Source organism: Leptonychotes weddellii, chromosome 11 (assembly GCF_054177405.1).
Source record: "Leptonychotes weddellii isolate Sample4059 chromosome 11, ASM5417740v2, whole genome shotgun sequence".
Classification (NCBI taxonomy): Eukaryota; Metazoa; Chordata; class Mammalia; order Carnivora; family Phocidae; genus Leptonychotes; species Leptonychotes weddellii.
Window position 1 is genome coordinate 21,205,190 of NC_138379.1, and position 18,411 is coordinate 21,223,600.

Below are 18,411 nucleotides of genomic sequence, written 5' to 3' on the forward strand. Positions count from 1 at the left end.
TTTTTTTTAAAGATTTTATTTATTTATTTGAGACAGAGAGAATGAGAGACAGAGAGCATGAGAGGGAGGAGGGTCAGAGGGAGAAGCAGACTCCCTGCCGAGCAGGGAGCCCGATGCGGGACTCGATCCCGGGACTCCAGGATCATGACCTGAGCCGAAGGCAGTCGCTTAACCAACTGAGCCACCCAGGCGCCCTGACTTTCAGGATTTTAAGACTATGGCAGAAGAGGCCCTGACTTTGCCTCTCCTGGTGATTTCATTATTTATGGCCTTGAAATAAAGGAGACACAGAAAATCTAATAGTTCCCTTCCTCCAGAAGTGCAGTTTCAGGTCCGAAGAGGATTTCCTTGCCATCCTTAGCCCCCTTCCCTCACCGTACACTGTACTTTGCAGGTGGTACAAAGCAAGGCCTAACATGAAGGGCGAAGTCCTCTGCCCCAAAGCCACGCTGTGAGTGTTTATTCACCAATCCAAGGTGGACCCCATGCCGCTCGGAAGGAGAGATTGAGAGCAAGGGTTGCAAGGCCTGTGAAGAGCCAGATTTAAATCCTGGCTTCCCATTTATTAGGATGTGACTTTGGGCAGAGTATTTAACTCTCTAAATCTGATTCCTGTGCAATAAAATAGGAGATGGTAATACCAGTGCTGCGAGAATTCAGTAAGACAATGAAAAGCAACTAGGCCAGCGCCTGGCCCAGAGAAAGAGCTCCCTAAATGGTAGCTAGAGTTATTAACAAAAGGATTTAACCCTGGAGATTGCAGTATTTAACAAGTACAGACACATACCCAGGGTGGCCAGTTACGGACTTAGAGCAGTCTTTTTGTTGTTTGTTTTTTCCTGTGACATTTTCTCCTCTGACCGTGCTGGGTGTCGGTGCCTCTGATGCCTCGTCAAGTCCAGGAGATACTCCAGACAAGCTGCAACTCCACCCTTTTGGGAGTGTAAAGGAAATGGGGCCACCTGTAAGTTGGACCAGGCGAAGATCAATGAAACGAAGTAAGAGAGTTGCCGCTCTCAGAGGGGAAGACAATAAAATGAGAGGCCTGGGGCAATGGGATGTGGTGTTGAGATACTGGCACCAGGCAGTAGGGAAGAAAACCTCCACACACATTGTGGTTTGTTAAAACGCCGAGACGCCCCAGTGCCCCAGGGCTTGGCAATCCCACCCCACCAGGCAGAAGTGACCTTGGCCACTGGGGAGGGAGGAGGGAGGGCCTAATGATCGCTCCAGGAGACAGAAAGTCTGCTGTCCCGGCTCTATCCGTGTGGCTCGTTGGCTGACCTTCAGCGATGGACTCAGCTCATCTTGGACAATGTCTCCGAAGTTCACACAGTCCCCCCGGCTAACTAACGAGGTCTGATGGAGACGGACTGGTTCAAAGCAAATTTAGAGCAGGGTTCCTGAACCATAGCTCCTCCAGACACACCTGCTGGGTGGGGGCGGGGGAGGGGCAGGGCGGGCTTTTAAGCGGTGAATTTCCAGGCCTTCAGGCAGGACTTGGCGCCTTCTGGCTCACACAGCATCATCGACCATGTTGGGTGTTTGCATTTTGCCTCTGTGTATAGGACTGTTGGTTTCAGTGCAGCCTCTGGTCCTCGTATGACAAACTGGACCAGAACTACTTCATTGACAGCTTGATTCTACCTCTGTATCAATTATAACAAATGCGTAGCTCTAACTAACGTTCCACCAAGATGATTTTGCTGGCCTACCTGTAATTTGCTCTACAAAGAGTTTTTATTTCTAGAAAATATGATAAAAATTAAAACCAGGTTAACCCAAATGGTAAAGCTTTAATGTTATTTGAAAACATCATTCAGGATCAAGTATTCTTCAGGTTATAATCTAACTTTGTTCAGAAACTTTAACCTAGGCACAGGCTGTTTTATTTTGAGGCGAAAACATATCTCTAAATAACGACATTACATGTGCTCGCGTGCCCCTTCCCAGAGATCTCCTAAGTCACTCCGGAGAAGTCAGGAGTAAATGAGCATCCTGTATTAATAACCAAACACCATCATCTCCAGCTTTACCACAGTTAAGAGTGGAGATCATCATGAATATTTACACCTAGCAGGGTCCTTTGTGCACAACTCTCAGAGACAAATGGTATTTCCAGTAATAGTTTATTGATTTCCAAATGCACAGGGGCACTGAGTCCAAACATCCTGGGATAGCAGTAAATCTCTCTTACAAAATAATTTACAGTATGAAAATGATATACTGAAACATTAACTCAAATGTGTAATTCCCTTGAAAGATCGCGTGTCCCCTTGTTTAATGTGAAGGGTGAAAGAGGAAGGTGACTAAGGAGGGAATGTGACTGTGCACGGGAAAACAGGCAGAGGACAAAGGGCTCGTCGGTTGCCCCCCCACCCCCATGCAGTGTGGCCTGTCACTGTACAAAGACTGGTCAGGTTTGACTCCTGTTAATATAAATCTACTGTCCCCTCAAGGTCGTAACAAGCCCAGGGCTCTGTGGCAACTTTTGCACCAGTATACCCACAAATGTCTTAATTCGCTTTCCTTTTCCTGCTCTGGCGCTTGCTCTGCTGTTTCTGGTGTGTTCTCAGTTTCGAATGCTACTCTTCTACCAGGCAGATCCCCTGGGCCTCTGGGTCTTGGAATGGGCTGGGGTGGGGGCTTTAGAACACCGCTGGGTAGAGGCAATGGTAATGAGATCTCAACTCTCCCCTATGGGCCTTCTTTCTCTCCTAAGGCTGGGCCAAGTTCATCCAAAATGAGATTTGTGTTTTAAATAGAAACTTCCAGATGTGCTAGGCACACAGTAAACATGCAACCGATTTTCTTATTACAAAGCATGTACTGAGCGGCCATTATGTTGAGTATGGAATTTCAGGTATTAGAAAGGGAATATTTTCTAGGTGGGGGAGAGGGCTTCCTATGCCCTGCCACAACCACAAGTCATAAACTCAGCAGCTGTGCCCTCAGGCCTGACCGGAGTGGACAGATCCCCGGGTCACCCAAACCGTTAGACATCTTGGAGCAGCCTGGGAAGTCCCCTCAGGGGCGCCATGTTGGCTCAGTGCTTTAGGAGCTGACAACCGTCGCCAAGGAGCTGTTCTTCTTGTAAGCACCTTGTAAGCAAGCACCGAAGCTCCGACTATCTGGTGACGCTTGTGATCAGGGCTGGCAGAAACCTCTGCAGGGGTATGCAAGGTAATGAGGGGCTGTTCTGGATTCCCCTTAGTTCTTAAATTGCGTGTGCGTGCATATGTTTACGTGTGTGTATATACAGATGCACGCATATCGTGTATGTGTGCGCATATACACACCAGTGTCAGCAGGAAAGTCTAGATTCACCGGACTCTGAGTTAACACAGCCTCACAGAGCACAGCACCGGCTGGGCTCAAATATGAAGATTTCCTTTTCTGCAGGATTGCAGCACCAGACATTTTCAGATAAACTTAGAGCAGAACACCCTCCGCTTTTACTATTTCTTAGAACTTCTATACTCTTGAAGGCCTAGAGACACTTTATTTATGGGGGATGGCACCAAAAAGGAAAGGTCTCCCCAACTCCTGGGGGCAGGCTCAAGTTAGCAATGTGCACTTCACAGACCTGCTAAGGTGGAAGAGTGAGGCCACCTTGATGCCATTTCTGAGCCCAAACGGTAGCCATGAAATGTAACTTTGAAAAAGAATCCATAAAGTGGGATAGTCAGACTGCAGTGGGGGAACCGGAAGCCTTTTCCTCCCTCTGTACTGTAGATGTACCACGGACCACCACAAAGTTACGAAGAGCTCCAGTATTTCCTAGCTGTGTAACTCAAGGCAAGGGGCTCTATTACTCCACATCCGTTCTATCATCTGACAAATGGGGGCCAAGAACAGGGCCTGGCTCACAGCTGGTCCTCAATACAGGTCATTTCCCCTCCTGGGCTGTCAGAGCTGAGACTCCTAAGAGAACCTCTTGGAATTGCCCTGGATTTCAGGACATCGAATCAAAGGATCAACCCACTCTCAGCCTCCAGAGAACCCAAATCTGGAAGGTAGCCAGGGACTGCTGTGAGGACCCAATTCATTCTGGAGACATTCATTACCTGCTGCTCTTGATGACGTCTCCCTGGGGGTTTCTGCAAACCTAGAGCCTGCAGCCAGTCGGCACACACTGCTGAGCACTCTAACTTACTCACCTGGCAGGAGCTTAAGGCCGAGCCGCATCCTCCAGCTCTGGGGGAAGCTGGCCCCACTGCAGGAAGCACCCTAGTTCTTACACTGAGAAATGCTGTTGGCAGGGACTCCGGAGCCTGGGCAGAAGCTGCTGCTCTGCGTTTAATGCTTCCCTGGTTAAAGTTTTATCAGGTGCTGAAGACCGCAGGAGCCCATAAAGCAAATCTGAAATCTTAAGTAAAAGCAAAAGGGCTTTCCTTGAGGATTACAGAGATATGATAATATAATGATAATATATTGAGACAAGATGGCATGTATTTTTATATTTCCGTTCATATCCGCTGCATAAATGCTTGGGTTTCCCAAATACTGATTTTAACTAATAACATACAATCAGGTAGGGAGGAGCCAATGGTCTATCCATTGTGAAGATAAGGCTGCTATTTAGAGATGAAACAATAATTATTGGGGAAAGACAAACACAAGCATCCAGACCCTAAAATCTTCTTCATCTTCTGGCTTTTAAACTCTTATAAGAGTGGCCACTTGTCCTTCTTTATGGGTAGTTCTGTGGGATACGGTTGGGGGTTGTAATTAGTGGTATGCCAAATTCTCCAGTCTTTGCAGGAGGACAGGTAAAGCACCGAAATTGTCTTAGCCATTTGTTGGCCACCAGTTTGAGAGAAAAATTTTTTTTTTTTTTTTAACAGCCCAAAGTACTCTCAGTCCCAACATCCTAACATATTTAGTGAGCTAGGATAATCTTAACCCAGAAGCATATACACCTGGTAGCTTCCTGGCCCCAAAGAAATAATTTTATAGCATGCACAGGATTGAACAATGACATAAATAGGATTCTTACAGTAAGTACTGTTTCTGCCTCAAAACCATCCTGCACACACACACACCAGCTGGCCCTAATGCTCTGTGCCAGGTACACAGGTCACAGGCAGGCAGGCTGGAAGAGGGACTTCTCCCAGTGCAGGCGCCTTCAGTTTTGCTTCAGAGGCGACTAGAGGTCTAGGCCCCGAGTCAGCTGCTTGGATACAGTTCCAATTGTACTTCTCGGAAGTGAATACCAAAATACCACTAAAGGCAGAGGAGAGGGACCACGTACCCCACTTGCAAATAAGCATTCCCTCTGAAGTGTCCCACTCTATCTTAACTGTGTGTATGAACACTCTATTTCATAATGTAGCTGTTTTATCAAAAAAGAAGGTCATCCCCGGACTCCAAACCATTTCGGTAAAACTGATGTTTCAGAAAATGCAGGCTTTTTAACTTGCAGGTTGGTATTCCCTGGTAATCACTGCTTACTTGGGAGGAGAAAACTAGGTTGTAAGGAAATGTGACTTGGCAAGGGGGAAAGGTTGGAAGTTCAACCGTGGGATGTCTCTGCTCAGGGTACTTGAGAGGGAAGAACCTGGGTGTGGGGGCGGGGCTGAAGGCCTGGGGCGGGGTGCCATGCAAAGAGGGGTTCCAGCTGGAGGGAAAGGAGGGTGTACCTGCCGGGAGACGGGGCTTGATTCAGCACACCAGAGTGACAAGAACTCTCTCTACACTGCCTTTAAGCCAAATGAGGCCAAGAGGGCTGGAGCAGGAGTGACAAAAACCTACACTGAAAATCCCCACTTGGTAATACACATCCCGGCCTTCATGTTGCGACAAGACCCAGAAAACCGGCAGAAAGCACCCAAATAATTCAGGTTCCATCAGATCCTTTAGTGACTATTTTGGAAACTCAGGCAATTTGAGTTCAGAAATACTGATTTCAACTTTTAATCAGATCTCTTTGGTCCTTTTTTTTTTTTTTTTAAAGTCATTTCCTTTCTACCTCTTCAATCATTTTTTTCATTTCCACAGCACTGAATTATGGATTTGAAGTGCTGGATAACCTCATGTACTAAAAATATCCCTGTATTTCGAACTTTTAACTCTTTCTCCAACCCCGTCTTCATGCCACCCATCTTACTTCGTGGAGCCACATTTTCACAAATGTATAATTGGACTTTTAGAGACTATCTACAAAGCCCTACCGTGCCCCCCACTATTTCATGCTGCAATATAAATAAAGTGGGGTTTTATTAGCAGGTAGGGAAAAAATTCTGACTGCCCTTCAGGATTATTCCAGATCCTTCCAGATAAAGCAATGCTATCTGGGTATACAATATCACGGGGGCTGGCTTTCCTGAGTAAGTTCAAAGCAGCCATTGAGGGACTACCTGAAGGACGCTTCTTAATTAACTGCTCCTGGTTGATCATAGGGGCACTTTTTCTTGAGCTACCACAACAAGAGAATGAAAAGCACAGTCAGTAACAATAAAATTGGTCATCCCTTGGAGAGATATGTGCCTGCTGTGGATCTGGGGATGTGTCCGGTAGAAGTACGTTTGTTGCTGGGCAGCTTTCACAGAACTCAGAAGCCACTACATACACGCCGTCACATACACACAGGGGGAAGGGATGAGTCTCCACGGGGGATGGCAAGCCTTCATGTGTCCTCTTCTTCACTGGCACCGCTGCAGAGGAAAGGAGAACCAGGTGAATTAAGACATCAAAGAAGGGAGCAACCCAGTCTACTGGCTGAAGACATAGGCTCTGTTCTCAGACCTACCCGGATCCCGGTCCTAACACTACCTCTGTTGGGCCGTGGGCCATGGGCAAGTTAATTAGCTTCTCTAAGTTCTGGTTTCTTTATTTGACTCCAGGGATAATTTTGATAATAAGATATACTTCCTTGGGTCACTGGAGAATTAAATCAGAGGATACATGTAAAATGTACAATGCCTGGTACATGGTAAGTGAGTATCTGTAAAGGCACAGGTGAGGGTCATAATATTTTTTAAGCTTACTTGACAAAATAAAGAGCTGGTAAAAATCAGGGGTTTGACTTCCGCTTAGCCTGAAACCCTCTATTGTTAGGAGAGAAAAACGGGAGAAGCTACCGCTTGGCACTCCCAACAGAGCTTCTCACTTGGAATCAAGCCAAGGTTTCAATTCCTGCCCAGGGCAGCCACAGGATTCGAATGTCACCTCTTTAGAGAAAGTATTCTATCTAAGTAGGATTCCCTCGTTATTCTCCATTTTATTTCATTAATTGTCCTTATTACATCCTATACATTGTCTGCTATTTACTCTCCCCTCTACCTCCAACTAGAGCGTAAAAAAGTAGCAACACTGTTTATCAGCACCAGCACCAGGATTAGCAGAGAAGTGTTAGTGCTACTAGTAGAGAAGTGTTCAATAAATTGTTATTTTCAAAAAGGGAGTGAGAAATCAAAGCAAGAGGAAGGGAGGGAAGGAGGGAGCTGAAAGGAATAGTCAGTCATGATTGCCCTGGCCAGGGCGTCCAAAACGTCAGTGATATTTCAGTGGCCAAAACGTGAGCTATGAGTCCCAGGGGCATGGCCAGGCCCACGGGTGCCTAAGGTTAGAGCCTCCCTGGCTTGGTCCTGCTGATCCAGGGATTGGGGTGGGGGAAAAGGCAGGGCCAGACAGGGAAAGGGGCAGAAGCGAGCACACTGAGAAGGACGAAAGTAGCGAGCTTGCCCAGTTTCTCCTCCTCCACTTCTAGAGGCCACTATCCTTAAAAGAGTAAGAGCCAACTTGATCAAGTGCCTACTGTGTGCCGGGGACACTGAGCTGAGCGCTCCACTTTCTACTGTTCCTCACCACAATCCCAGGACGCAGGGACTGGTGTTATCCCCACTTTGCAGATGAAGAAAGTAAAGCTGAGACAGAAAATCCTCAGTCACCAGTAACGTCTGTGTCCTTAAACCTCAAGGATGAGTTCTGGCTGGATAAAGTCTGAAGTAATCAAGTGGGGGTGTTTGGAAGGGAGGAAAACTCTCCTTCCTCTGGTAGAGACAGGAGCTGGAGAAGAGGGAAGGCCTGGGGTGCATCGACTCCCAGCTATGACGGAGAAATTTTTTATCTCACAAGGGATTACCTGTCTATATAAAATCTGCTTTTTTGCATCCATTTGGGATAGACTTTAAGGGAAAATATCCTAGGCAATAGACCTGTAGTACTTCTGGTACGGGTGAAAACATTTCAAGACACAGAGCCTGAAATGAACGGAAGTGTGCTCTAGGAGCCAAAAGAACCAACTCAGCAACCTTCATGATCCAAAGCTCTGCCCTACTTCCATTCCCTCTTCCTGCCTGGTGTCCAATCACAGGATGAAGGGTGCATGCTGGGAAGGGCTGGACAGTGGACTGTCATTTAAAAAGCAGTGTTTGGTGGCATCTGTCCCAAAGGGAACAAAGGGTCTTTTATGAAAGTGTCTCACCAGAATCAAGGCACAGTTGGAACTGGCGCCATATTCTCCCCTTTGGTATTATATCCAAAGCAAGCTCTATTGTTCTCTTGTCAATTTTCCTCCAAATACGGGAGGTCCAGCATGATGACTGCACCCTTTCCTTAAGCTGCGGTTCACTTTTCAGCATTCTTGAGATGCATAGTTTAAAGGGTTCATGAACCTACTTAAATTGTACACAAAATTTTGTCTGTGTGTTCCTTTGTTTGAGAAAGGCCATAATTTTCATCATATTCACAAAAAGGTCAACAACCCTTCCCCCCCAAACTGAGTATAATAAAATTGAGAATAAATTAAGTGTTTTCCTAGTTGCCAGGTTCTCTACTCTAAGACTTGTACAGTTGGCTTGGGGAAAAGATCAGAAGTCCTGACTGATAAAATCTTTTCTCATGACCCTCAAAGAGATCTGTTCTTGAGTCTGATAAAGTTCATCTCAGGATTTAAAAGCATGAGATCTTGGGATTCTGGCGAATCACTGATTCTTTCGTTTGCTAAACATTTATTGACTGTCTACTATGATGCTAGGCACAACAATGAATGATGGACACAGTAGTTGCCCTCACAGACTTTACAGCCTAGTAGAGGAGGGGGGAAGGGGAGGGGGAGAGAGAAGGGGGAGGGGGGAAGGGGAGGGAAGGAGAGAGGGAGGGAAAAAGAGAAATGGTGGGGGAGAGAATTATTTTCCCACAACTGGCATCTTCAAATACAGCATATTCATTTTCATAATTAACTAGCAAACTGCTTTTCACAATAATGAAGAAGAAAAAGGATCTTAAGTGAATGGATAACAGAACTTTGCTCACCCTGTGTGTGGTCTCTCCTGGAGGGTTACACAATATAATTAGTATGAGACAGCATCTCCCGAATGCTTCTTCACTTTGTATATAAGCTGGTCTGTGTTCATAAGATTTTATCTTAAATAGTCTATAAAAGTCTTTACTTTCTCCAAGGGAAGTAACACAGCCTTCTACCTTGGCCACTTACCATCCTCCCCTGACCCATCTACCAGCCACATTTAGATTTATAATCGGATCAGTACTCAGAGGTTACTGAAATTCTTTCTACTGTGTTGTCGTTGAGGTCACTGTTGCTGTTGTGAGAATGAACTAATGATGTTAGAAAGAGAGCCCATTCATGTTAACTATACTGGAATTAAAATTAAAAACTTCATTAAAAACAAAGAGAAAGAATGAAGGACAGCGCACTCTGTAGTAGGTATTTACCGACGAGAGCGGCAGTATTATATAATGGCTCTGAGGTCACCAAGACTGAACTAGGTTCAAATCTCTGCTCTGGCACTAATGAGCTGTGGAACCTTGGGTGAGTTACCCAACCTCTCTGAGTCTCAGTTTCCTCATGGTAATTCTATCTATCTTATAGGTTTACTGTGAAAGTTCTATTTACTTCATGCAGTATAAATGATTAACAATGGGGACTCTCTTCTTCAACCCACCTTCCTTCTTATCCTAAATCAGCAGCTCCTCCTCCTGACTTCTCTTCAGTGTTCCTGGTCCTGGCATCTGAAACACTACCCTCTAGAGCAAATGTGTTCCTATCCCCAGATGCCCTTAGCTTTCTGGAGAGCAATAGTGCTCTTCTTTGCTTGCTTGGGGAGTGTTGTGTTTTGTTTTTTTAATGACAACTCCAGACAAAATGAAACACAGGTACTGAAGAGAAAGAAAGGCTGAGTTCAATGGCTCTGACTCTTCCACCTGACAGGTCTCTGCCAAACCCTGGTGAGGACAAATACTGAGCGAAGCCTAGTTAACTGGCCTCCGTCATAGACAGATGGAGGGTGAGTGTGCTGTCGTATCCAAAAGCAGTGGTTTTAAGGCTGGGACACATGTATCTTTGTGGTACGTAATGACTTCCCAGGGGGTATTTGGGCGTGTGTATTCTTAAGGAAATACACGTTCAGATCCTTAAACTTCCATACACACCCCTTCTTACAACCGACCTTTCCAAGAACATGCCTGGGATCTATACATTCTCTCAGCAGCCACTCCCATTTTCACAATCACCGTACTGCACTTCAGAAAAGAAATGCATACCTCTCCCCCGCCTGAATCTTACCAGGGGACATTTTGAAAATGCCTTCCTTCTAAGAGGAGTCCTATGAGAGCAGAGCAAGAAATATTTATTTTGCCCAGTCAATAAACTCTTGGCACGGTTGCGTGCTCCCGTCTGTCCACAGACCTTAAGAATTCACATTCAGAAGTCAGATGGTGGTCATGAGGTATGTACTAATAAGTTTATTTCAGTTGAAAAAATGAAATCAGACTTGGGTCTGCCAGAAAGCAAGACTGATTTGGCTGGATGGTTTGACCATAAAAACCTTTGCCAATTAGATTATATAGTGAATCTTGCCTGTACATTTAATAAGTACATGTAATAAGTGCCAAAAACTTACGTAAAGCTCAGACCATGTAATATGTCAGATATCACACCCTTTTCAACTATCTCCACTTGATTTGTCATTTCAGGAGTTAACTTTAAAATGGGCAAGGAGGCACGCAGTTTTTTCTAAATTTCAGGGGGTATAAGAACACAAAGTTTAGCTGAGGAACTGAGGGCTCCCAAATCCTGACTGGGAGAGTGGTGTGCCATTTACCACTTCCCTGGCCGGGGGCTGGGGTCGGGGCACACTGTGGGGCGGGGGGGAGCGCGGGATGGGACTAGGGAGCCCCAGCCAGCAGCCAGCCGACACACTGAGTCACACATGTGGCCCACAGCTGCCACACTGTCAGATGAGGAATCCTGCGAAACTGAGAAGCTGTTAGAGGTATGCCACGGCCCCCGTCACAGCCAGCCCCCAAACACCTGCTGACAAAGCGGCTGCGATGGAGCCGTGTTTCCTTGCCTGGCAATTTTCCAGCCAGTCCACACAGATAGGCAGCCCAGCCTTTCCACTTCTTCCCCAGAGATGGCAGCTTATTAGAGGACGTTAATAAATGAGGTGGAAGGCACTCTGACCTCGCAAGTTTAATAGTTTCTTTTTCTGAGAATATAATACAACTTAATTTGACTTGGCATCACTCCTATCTGCTGAATCTTTGGCTATTTATTAATTCATTATTGCTGTAAAAGGATTATTCAACTCAAGAGGATAGAGAAATTAAGAGGTATCAACAAGGGAGGAAGGTTAGATTCGAAAAGATAGATTTAGTATTCTCCCAGAATGCAGCCACGCGGGTCTTGTCAAGGAGCTCACGGGCAGTGTCCGTTCACCATCCGAGGCTGTGGCCACCCAGTGCTGGGAGGCGTGCAGTCAGTCTGCCTTCGGGGATGGACCACCCGCCCCGACCCAGAGACACTCCTCCACCAGACGGAGCAGAGCTGCTACTTCTGTGTCCCCTGTCACTGCCCCAGCAGCCCAGCCTGGGACGAGGGGGGTCACGGTGCTGGAAGGAATCAGAACTTCTATCTGTAGCTGCCGCCTAGGGAACTAAATGAGGTCTAAATATAAAATAAGGCAAAATGTCCTCCGTTTATCCTGGGTTAACTGAGAAAACATGAGAGGACTTCAAAGTTTTAGTCCCTGGCTTTGCTGGTGACTCTGGGAATCAGGATGTGTTGCATTACGAGTAAAATTTAGGAAAATTGCAAACCAGACAAAAGCTAATAAGCTCCTTTCTGACTTACATATTTGCTAATTCACTGGCTCTCATCTGCTTTTGTTGTGCGTCCTTCTCCCTGTTCCTCCCCAGCTCAATCTGAAGGCTGGCCTAAATGGTCACGGTTCTTTCACCTCTTTCTCTGGCAGGGCCCAAACACCAGGCTGGTCAGGACCTAGTACAAAGCCAAGAGCAAAAGTCTGTTGGGAGCAAAAGCCCCATGGGCCCATGAGCCTATGAGCCTCAAAAGCCTCGTTTATTGTTGGTCTTAAAAAGTCTCACATAGCTCCAGCCTGGCCGCATCTTCCTTCTCAAATCACAGGAAAGACAGGCAGAAGGACCCTTCTCTCCACATTGCATTCTACTTTATCCCATGAACCTTCTCTTCAATAATAACCATTATTCACAGAGGGCTGACTTAATGTTCTGTGCACTGTGCAATACCTACCTCCAAGGGTTGTTATGATGAGATGGAAGGTACACACAAATTCTAAGACAAAACAATGCTAGGTACTGACAGGATTGCTACAGAAGGAGAAGGCAACCCACCCTGGGTTTGTCTCTCAGCTCTCCAGCTGCCTCTGCCTTACAGACCCACGTAGGCGCTTCTGAAAGAGGCTTCGGGCTCCAGCTTGGCCTCAGGTCCACACTGGACCTCACTGCCAAGATTGATCTCCATGCACCTTGCAACCTGTTTACTGTGTTTACAGGGGGTACCCTCCTTGCACCCCACAAGGGCTAAGTGGGTGGTGGCCTGTTTCTATGGAAGATGGAGGGTGCCCGAGGGTCTGTTCAGGCAGTGCGCTTCTACAGGGAGACACGTGAACAGAAGTAACAGGCAGGCCTGCTAGCCTGCCAACATCCCATCTGCTCTCAGAACTGCCTTCTTGGAGCGCCTGGGTGGCTCAGTCGTTAAGCATCTGCCTTCGGCTCAGGTCACGATCCCAGAGTCCTGGGATCGAGCCCCACATTGGGCTCCCTGCTCCACGGAAGCCTGCTTCTCCCTCTCCCACTCCCCCTGCTTGTGTTCCTGCTCTCACTCTCTCCCCGTCAAATAAATAAATAAAATCTTATTAAAAAAAAAAAAAAGAACTGCCTTCTTTAGGATCGAGTCTCCTGTTGCTGCTGCTGGATTTATAATGGAATCATTTCCAACCTTTTTTTTTTTTACTTCAGAAAGTAACATTTTATTTTTTGCTGATCTGTACTTTCTGTAACAAGCAAATACTGCTTCCATGAAAAGAAAAATCCATAGCATTATGCTTCAGTGATAATTACGATTAACACACTGAAATACATTTATCTATACCCCCTCATGCATATATAAAAAATATATATTTTGCAGGCTCTTTCATAATCTGATTTTTCCACTCAACTAACAATCATAAATACCTTTCCTTATTAAGAAATATATTTCTATAAGATTGTGATTCATGACTGAATTGTATGGACTTACCGTACCCACTACTGGATATTTAAATTATTTCTACCTTTTCATTTATTACCCACACCTCTGTGACACATATCCATGTGGATGAGTCTTTAGGTTCATCCTTAGTTATTTCCAAAGGGAGTGGGAAGGGAAACGCCTGGGTCATAAACCTTTTTACAGCAACTTTAGATCTACAGAAAAATGACAAAGATAGCATCAAGGGTTCCAACACCTAGTTTCCTCCACTATTAACATCTCATGTTAGTAAAGTCCGTTTGTTACGAGCCACTATGGTATGCTACTATTAACTGAGGTCTGTATTTTATTCAGATTTCTTTAGTTTTCCCCTGAGGCTCTCATGCCGGTCCAGATTCTACCCAAGAACCACACTACATTTAGTCATCATGTCTCCTTGGTCTCTTCTCGGCTGTGACAGTTTCTCAGATTCTTTATTTTTGATTACCCTGACAGTTCTGAGGAGTACTGGGCAGAGATTTTATAGAGTGCCCCTTGGTGGGGATTTGTCTGATGTTTTTATCCTGATTAGGCCATGGTTACAGGCCTTTTGAGAGGGACCCACAGAGGGACCCTACCATTCTCATCACATCATAGCCAGGACACACACTGTCAGTCTGACCTAGCACTGCAGAAGCTGACCTTGATCGCTTGGCCCAGGCTGTGCTTGTTAGCATTTCTCACTGGAAAGTTACTCTTTCCCTGCTTCCCAAACTGTACGTTTTGGAAGGCAGTCACTCTGAGCAAATCACACCTATGGAGTGAGGAGCTGTTCTCCCCATCATGGAGGGTAGAATATTTGCATACATTATTGTAAATTCTTCTGAAAAGGAGATCTGTCTCTTCTCCTTTATTTATTCAATAGTTTACTTAGAACACTATGGACTCATGGATGTTTATTTTTACACTTTGGGTCATAACCCAATACTACTCTATTTACTGTTGCTCAAATTGTTCAGCTTTGGCCTTTGGGAGCTCTTTTCATCAGTTCCTATGGCCCCAGACATATCCTCATCAGCGTGGGGTTTGCATGGGGTTTGTTCTGAGTACTTCCTTACTTTCTGGCACTACAAAATGCTCAGGGCTCATCGTGTAGATTTCCTTCCCCAGTCCTACAATCAGGTATTTCCTCCAACAAGCAAAGGAGATGTACTTTTAAAGGTATTTGATCTATTATTGTTAAACTGCCCTTGAGACATCACCTTATACTGATTTACAATCCTGAGACTGCCCCCTTTCCCCACACCCTTGCCGACACTAGGCAGCTGCAAAGTGTCTGTGGGGATGGGGTGTATGTTTGTGTGTGTGTGTGTCTCCTCTCTGAAATAACTTCCTTGTTATCATTCGGGTTCCCATTGAACTTCAAGAGAAAGATGCCATGGGGACATTTCTCTTTCTGTGGGCCTTCCTCAACCTCCCTTCCTTCCTCCAGCACAGCGGGATTTCACCTGACAACCTCCTGCGGTGAGGGCTGGAAAGGAACTTTTCCTAAACCCCTATTAGAGCCCAGGCAACTCCAGGGGATGGAGGAACTAGAAGCAGAAAATAGCCCAACGGCTTACCTTCCCTGCTCCCTACACCTTCATGAAACCCCTCCCCCCACCACCCAGTTTTCTCATTTTTTCTTGGCAAGTAAATAATGGAAATCCAATCTCTCTCAAGCAGCTTCCTTCCACAGAAATCTTAAACATAACATTTAATAAAATGCTGGACTTCAAATTTCCTGTTGCCTCAGCTGCTGTATCTTACAGGTTACCAAAGGGAGAGGGAGAAAGGATCAATAAATAAATACACACTTGACACTAATCTCTAATCTCTGTATGAATAGTAGGCTTTTTTTTTTTTTTTCCTAAGTATTCCAGATTAGTTCTCAGTAGTTTTGAGTCCCACGGTGACCCTGAATTGAAGTCCGGAAGTTGGAAACTGGAAGCAAACCCAACTCTCAAGACCTCCTGCGACTATCTTATATTGCAGAGGGTTATAAATGTGGAAGTGAGAGTTAGAAGCACCTAGGCTTGGGTCACAACTTTGCCATTTACTAGCTGTGGGATTGTGAGCTCAGTGCTCCTACCTGGAAATGAGGACAATTTAGTGCCTACCTGGAAGAGTTGCAGAAAAGATTAAGTGGGGATGAGCATATATAGAGTGTCTGGCGTGTACACACACACACACACACACACACACACTGGAAGTCAACATCTCGGTTCCTGACACACACACACACACACACACACACTGGAAGTCAACATCTCGACACACACACACACACACACACTGGAAGTCAACATCTCGGTTCCTGACACACACACACACACACACACACACACTGGAAGTCAACATCTCGACACACACACACACACACACACACACAGGAAGTCAACATCTCGGTTCCTGAAAGCATCGTCAAACCTGCAAGCCCCATTTTCTTGAAGAATGCTGTTTATTATTTTATTTATTTATTTATTTAAATTGTGTCGACTGTTCTTGTACCTTTATTCTTTTTTTTTTTTTAAGATTTTGTTTATTTATTTGACAGAGAGAGACCTAGAGAGAGACGGAACACAAGCAGGGGGAGTGGGGAGAAGCAGGCTTCCCGCCGAGCAGGGAGCCCGATGCGGGGCTCGATCCCAGGACCCTGGGACCATGACCGGAGCCGAAGGCAGACGCCTAATGACTGAGCCCCCAGGCGCCCCGGAACGCCATTTATTAACAGAAGAGAGCAGCTAACACGGATGTGACACAAGTGCTGGAGGCATCACACTGTCACTTGAAGGGGCTCCAGATTCCTTCCCGAGCCTGCTCCCTTGGTGTTTGGTAAGAGGCCATTTGTTAATAATGGCAGCAAACACCTATAGCTTATTCAGTACTTTCCATGTGCCGACGATTGCGCTCAAAACATTAGAAGCACCATCTCCCTATCCCATCGGGTCCACAGCAAGTTCTGTCCCCTGCCTGTCCCTTCCGCTTCTCCACGGCCGCCACCATCTCTTGCTGGAATGACTGCCACTGGCTTCTGACCGGTCTGGCCTTCCTACTTGTACCCTTACTTCACTACTGTTCCATTTTCAAGCTGCATTCAGAGTAATACTTCTTAAATGTGCAACCGATTATGCCACGGCCCCACTTAAAAATCCTTTAATGGCTTCCTACAGCCTTAGAAGAAAGCCCCATGGCCCCAAATCCCTACATGATTTGGCCTCTGCTTACCTCTCTAACCTATTTCAGGACACCTGCCGGCACACTGGCTATCTTTCCGCCCCTCAAATAAGTAGAGCTTGTTCCTGCATGAAGGCCTTGGCATTTGCTGTTCTGTTCCAGAAGCTCCTCCCCTCATGCCTTGGAATGACTGGCTGGCTCCTTAACATTCAGGTCTCAGCTTCAATGCCACCTTCTCTGAGGCCTCCCCTGACCAAGCAGTCTCGAGCAGCCACCCCAGCCCCGCACTGTGGGGTCAGGCTGTTGTACTGTCTTTACAGCACTTGTCACTATCTAAAGTTATTCTGAGATGCTAAGGGTCCTTAAGTATTTTGTCCCCTGCTACATCACCAGTACTGGATAATGTGCCTGGCACCAGTGAAAGCTCACCAAATATTTTTTGAATGAATGACTAAGTGAATTATCAAAACAACTCCTTAAGGTATTATTGATCTAGAAGCCTTCCAAGCTTTCCCAGGCTAACTGTGGGCAGCTTGCTGGTCTTAGAAATACTGCCCAGGCATCTCGTGGACAGCTTATTTCTAGAGGCTCTATTTCTTTTCTAACTGTCACCGCAATCACCAGGCACATATAACCACAAGGGGTGGGGGGACGCACCAGGTATAGATGAAAATGCTGTTATCATAAACAGGATTGCTCTGACAAATGACTAAGCCTTACTGGTAAAGGCTGGGTGTGTCCAAGGAATGCTGTTTCACTGAGGGCAAAGCAGAAGCAAGCTCAGGTCCAGCCCTTCCCAGGCAAGGAAATCTAAAGAACCAATTCATCTGCTGGAGAAAATGTTCTCATCTGGCTTCCTTATAAAACAGCTGCACGTTTGGCAACTTCCAGCCCTCCACAATCCAGCTGTGAGCTGTGCTCAAGGCAGGCTTGGGTTCTAAGATTTTAACTATCCGCCCTTCACCCTAATGGTCTGTGAAGGGAGAATGACACCCAGGCCAAGAAGGAAGTAAAGGGGTGGTTATCACTGTTCCCCTCCCTCCCTAGTAGGAAAGCCAGCTGAGGCGTGGCTGCGCATGTGGGAGAGCAGGGTTAGCTGTCCTGATGGTGGGGACAGTGGGACAAGCACACAACTACGAATCAGAGATGTGCCTTCAAGACCATGGTCCAGCACACGTTAGCATATGACCTTCAGTGGGATGCCTCATTCATTCACTCATTCATTCATTATGTGCAATTAGCCAACATAGAGTACATCATTAGTTTTTGAGGGATGTCTCTTTAAACGAAGGTTTCCACATGTGTAAAATGAAGACAGTGATACATGGAAGGACCCACTAAATGGGTGCTATCATTATTATTCGCTAGGCTCTGAACTCATCACCTTACTAACATTTTCACATTCGGTTTTCATAGTAATAACCCTAACAGAATGAACACTCCATTTTACAGATGAAAAAACACGAGGAGCACAGAAGTGAAGTGACATCCCAAAGTCCCAAAGCTAGGCAGGGCTGGAACGACACCTGCGGCCTGGCCCGTGTTCCTCCCCCTGGGCGGGGATTGGGGGGAGCCCTCGGTGGTGGTGAAGGCCGCGCAGGAGGGCGCCTGTCCCGTCAGCTTGGCTGCATTCCTCACTGCCAGTAGCAGAGGTGGGAACCTCTGCGGATCGCTAAAGATCATCCAAGGCCTTGGCAGACTCGAGCTCCAGCTTGGACGCCAATTACCAGAAAACCTCG

At 46.2% G+C, this 18,411-nt stretch overlaps 1 protein-coding gene and 1 long non-coding RNA gene across 5 annotated transcripts in view; both read right to left on the minus strand.

The window, feature by feature from the left end:
- Positions 1 to 2,112: 2,112 nt before the first annotated feature.
- Positions 2,113 to 18,411, minus strand: part of TRIM44 (tripartite motif containing 44) — a 110,043-nt gene continuing 93,744 nt past the window's right edge. For all 4 annotated transcript variants that reach the window (XM_081798308.1, XM_081798309.1, XM_081798310.1 and 1 more), the window contains one exon: positions 2,113 to 6,656. Coding sequence is in view for 2 of the 4 variants with exons in the window: in XM_081798309.1 (XP_081654435.1) it covers positions 6,629 to 6,656 (28 nt within the window). In the remaining 2 variants the exon portion in view is untranslated. The remainder of the gene's footprint in view (positions 6,657 to 18,411) is intronic.
- Positions 13,938 to 18,411, minus strand: part of LOC145716149 (uncharacterized) — a 33,353-nt gene continuing 28,879 nt past the window's right edge. Inside the window, exon 5 of the long non-coding RNA XR_014138591.1 lies at positions 13,938 to 18,407. This is a non-coding gene — a long non-coding RNA (uncharacterized LOC145716149). The remainder of the gene's footprint in view (positions 18,408 to 18,411) is intronic.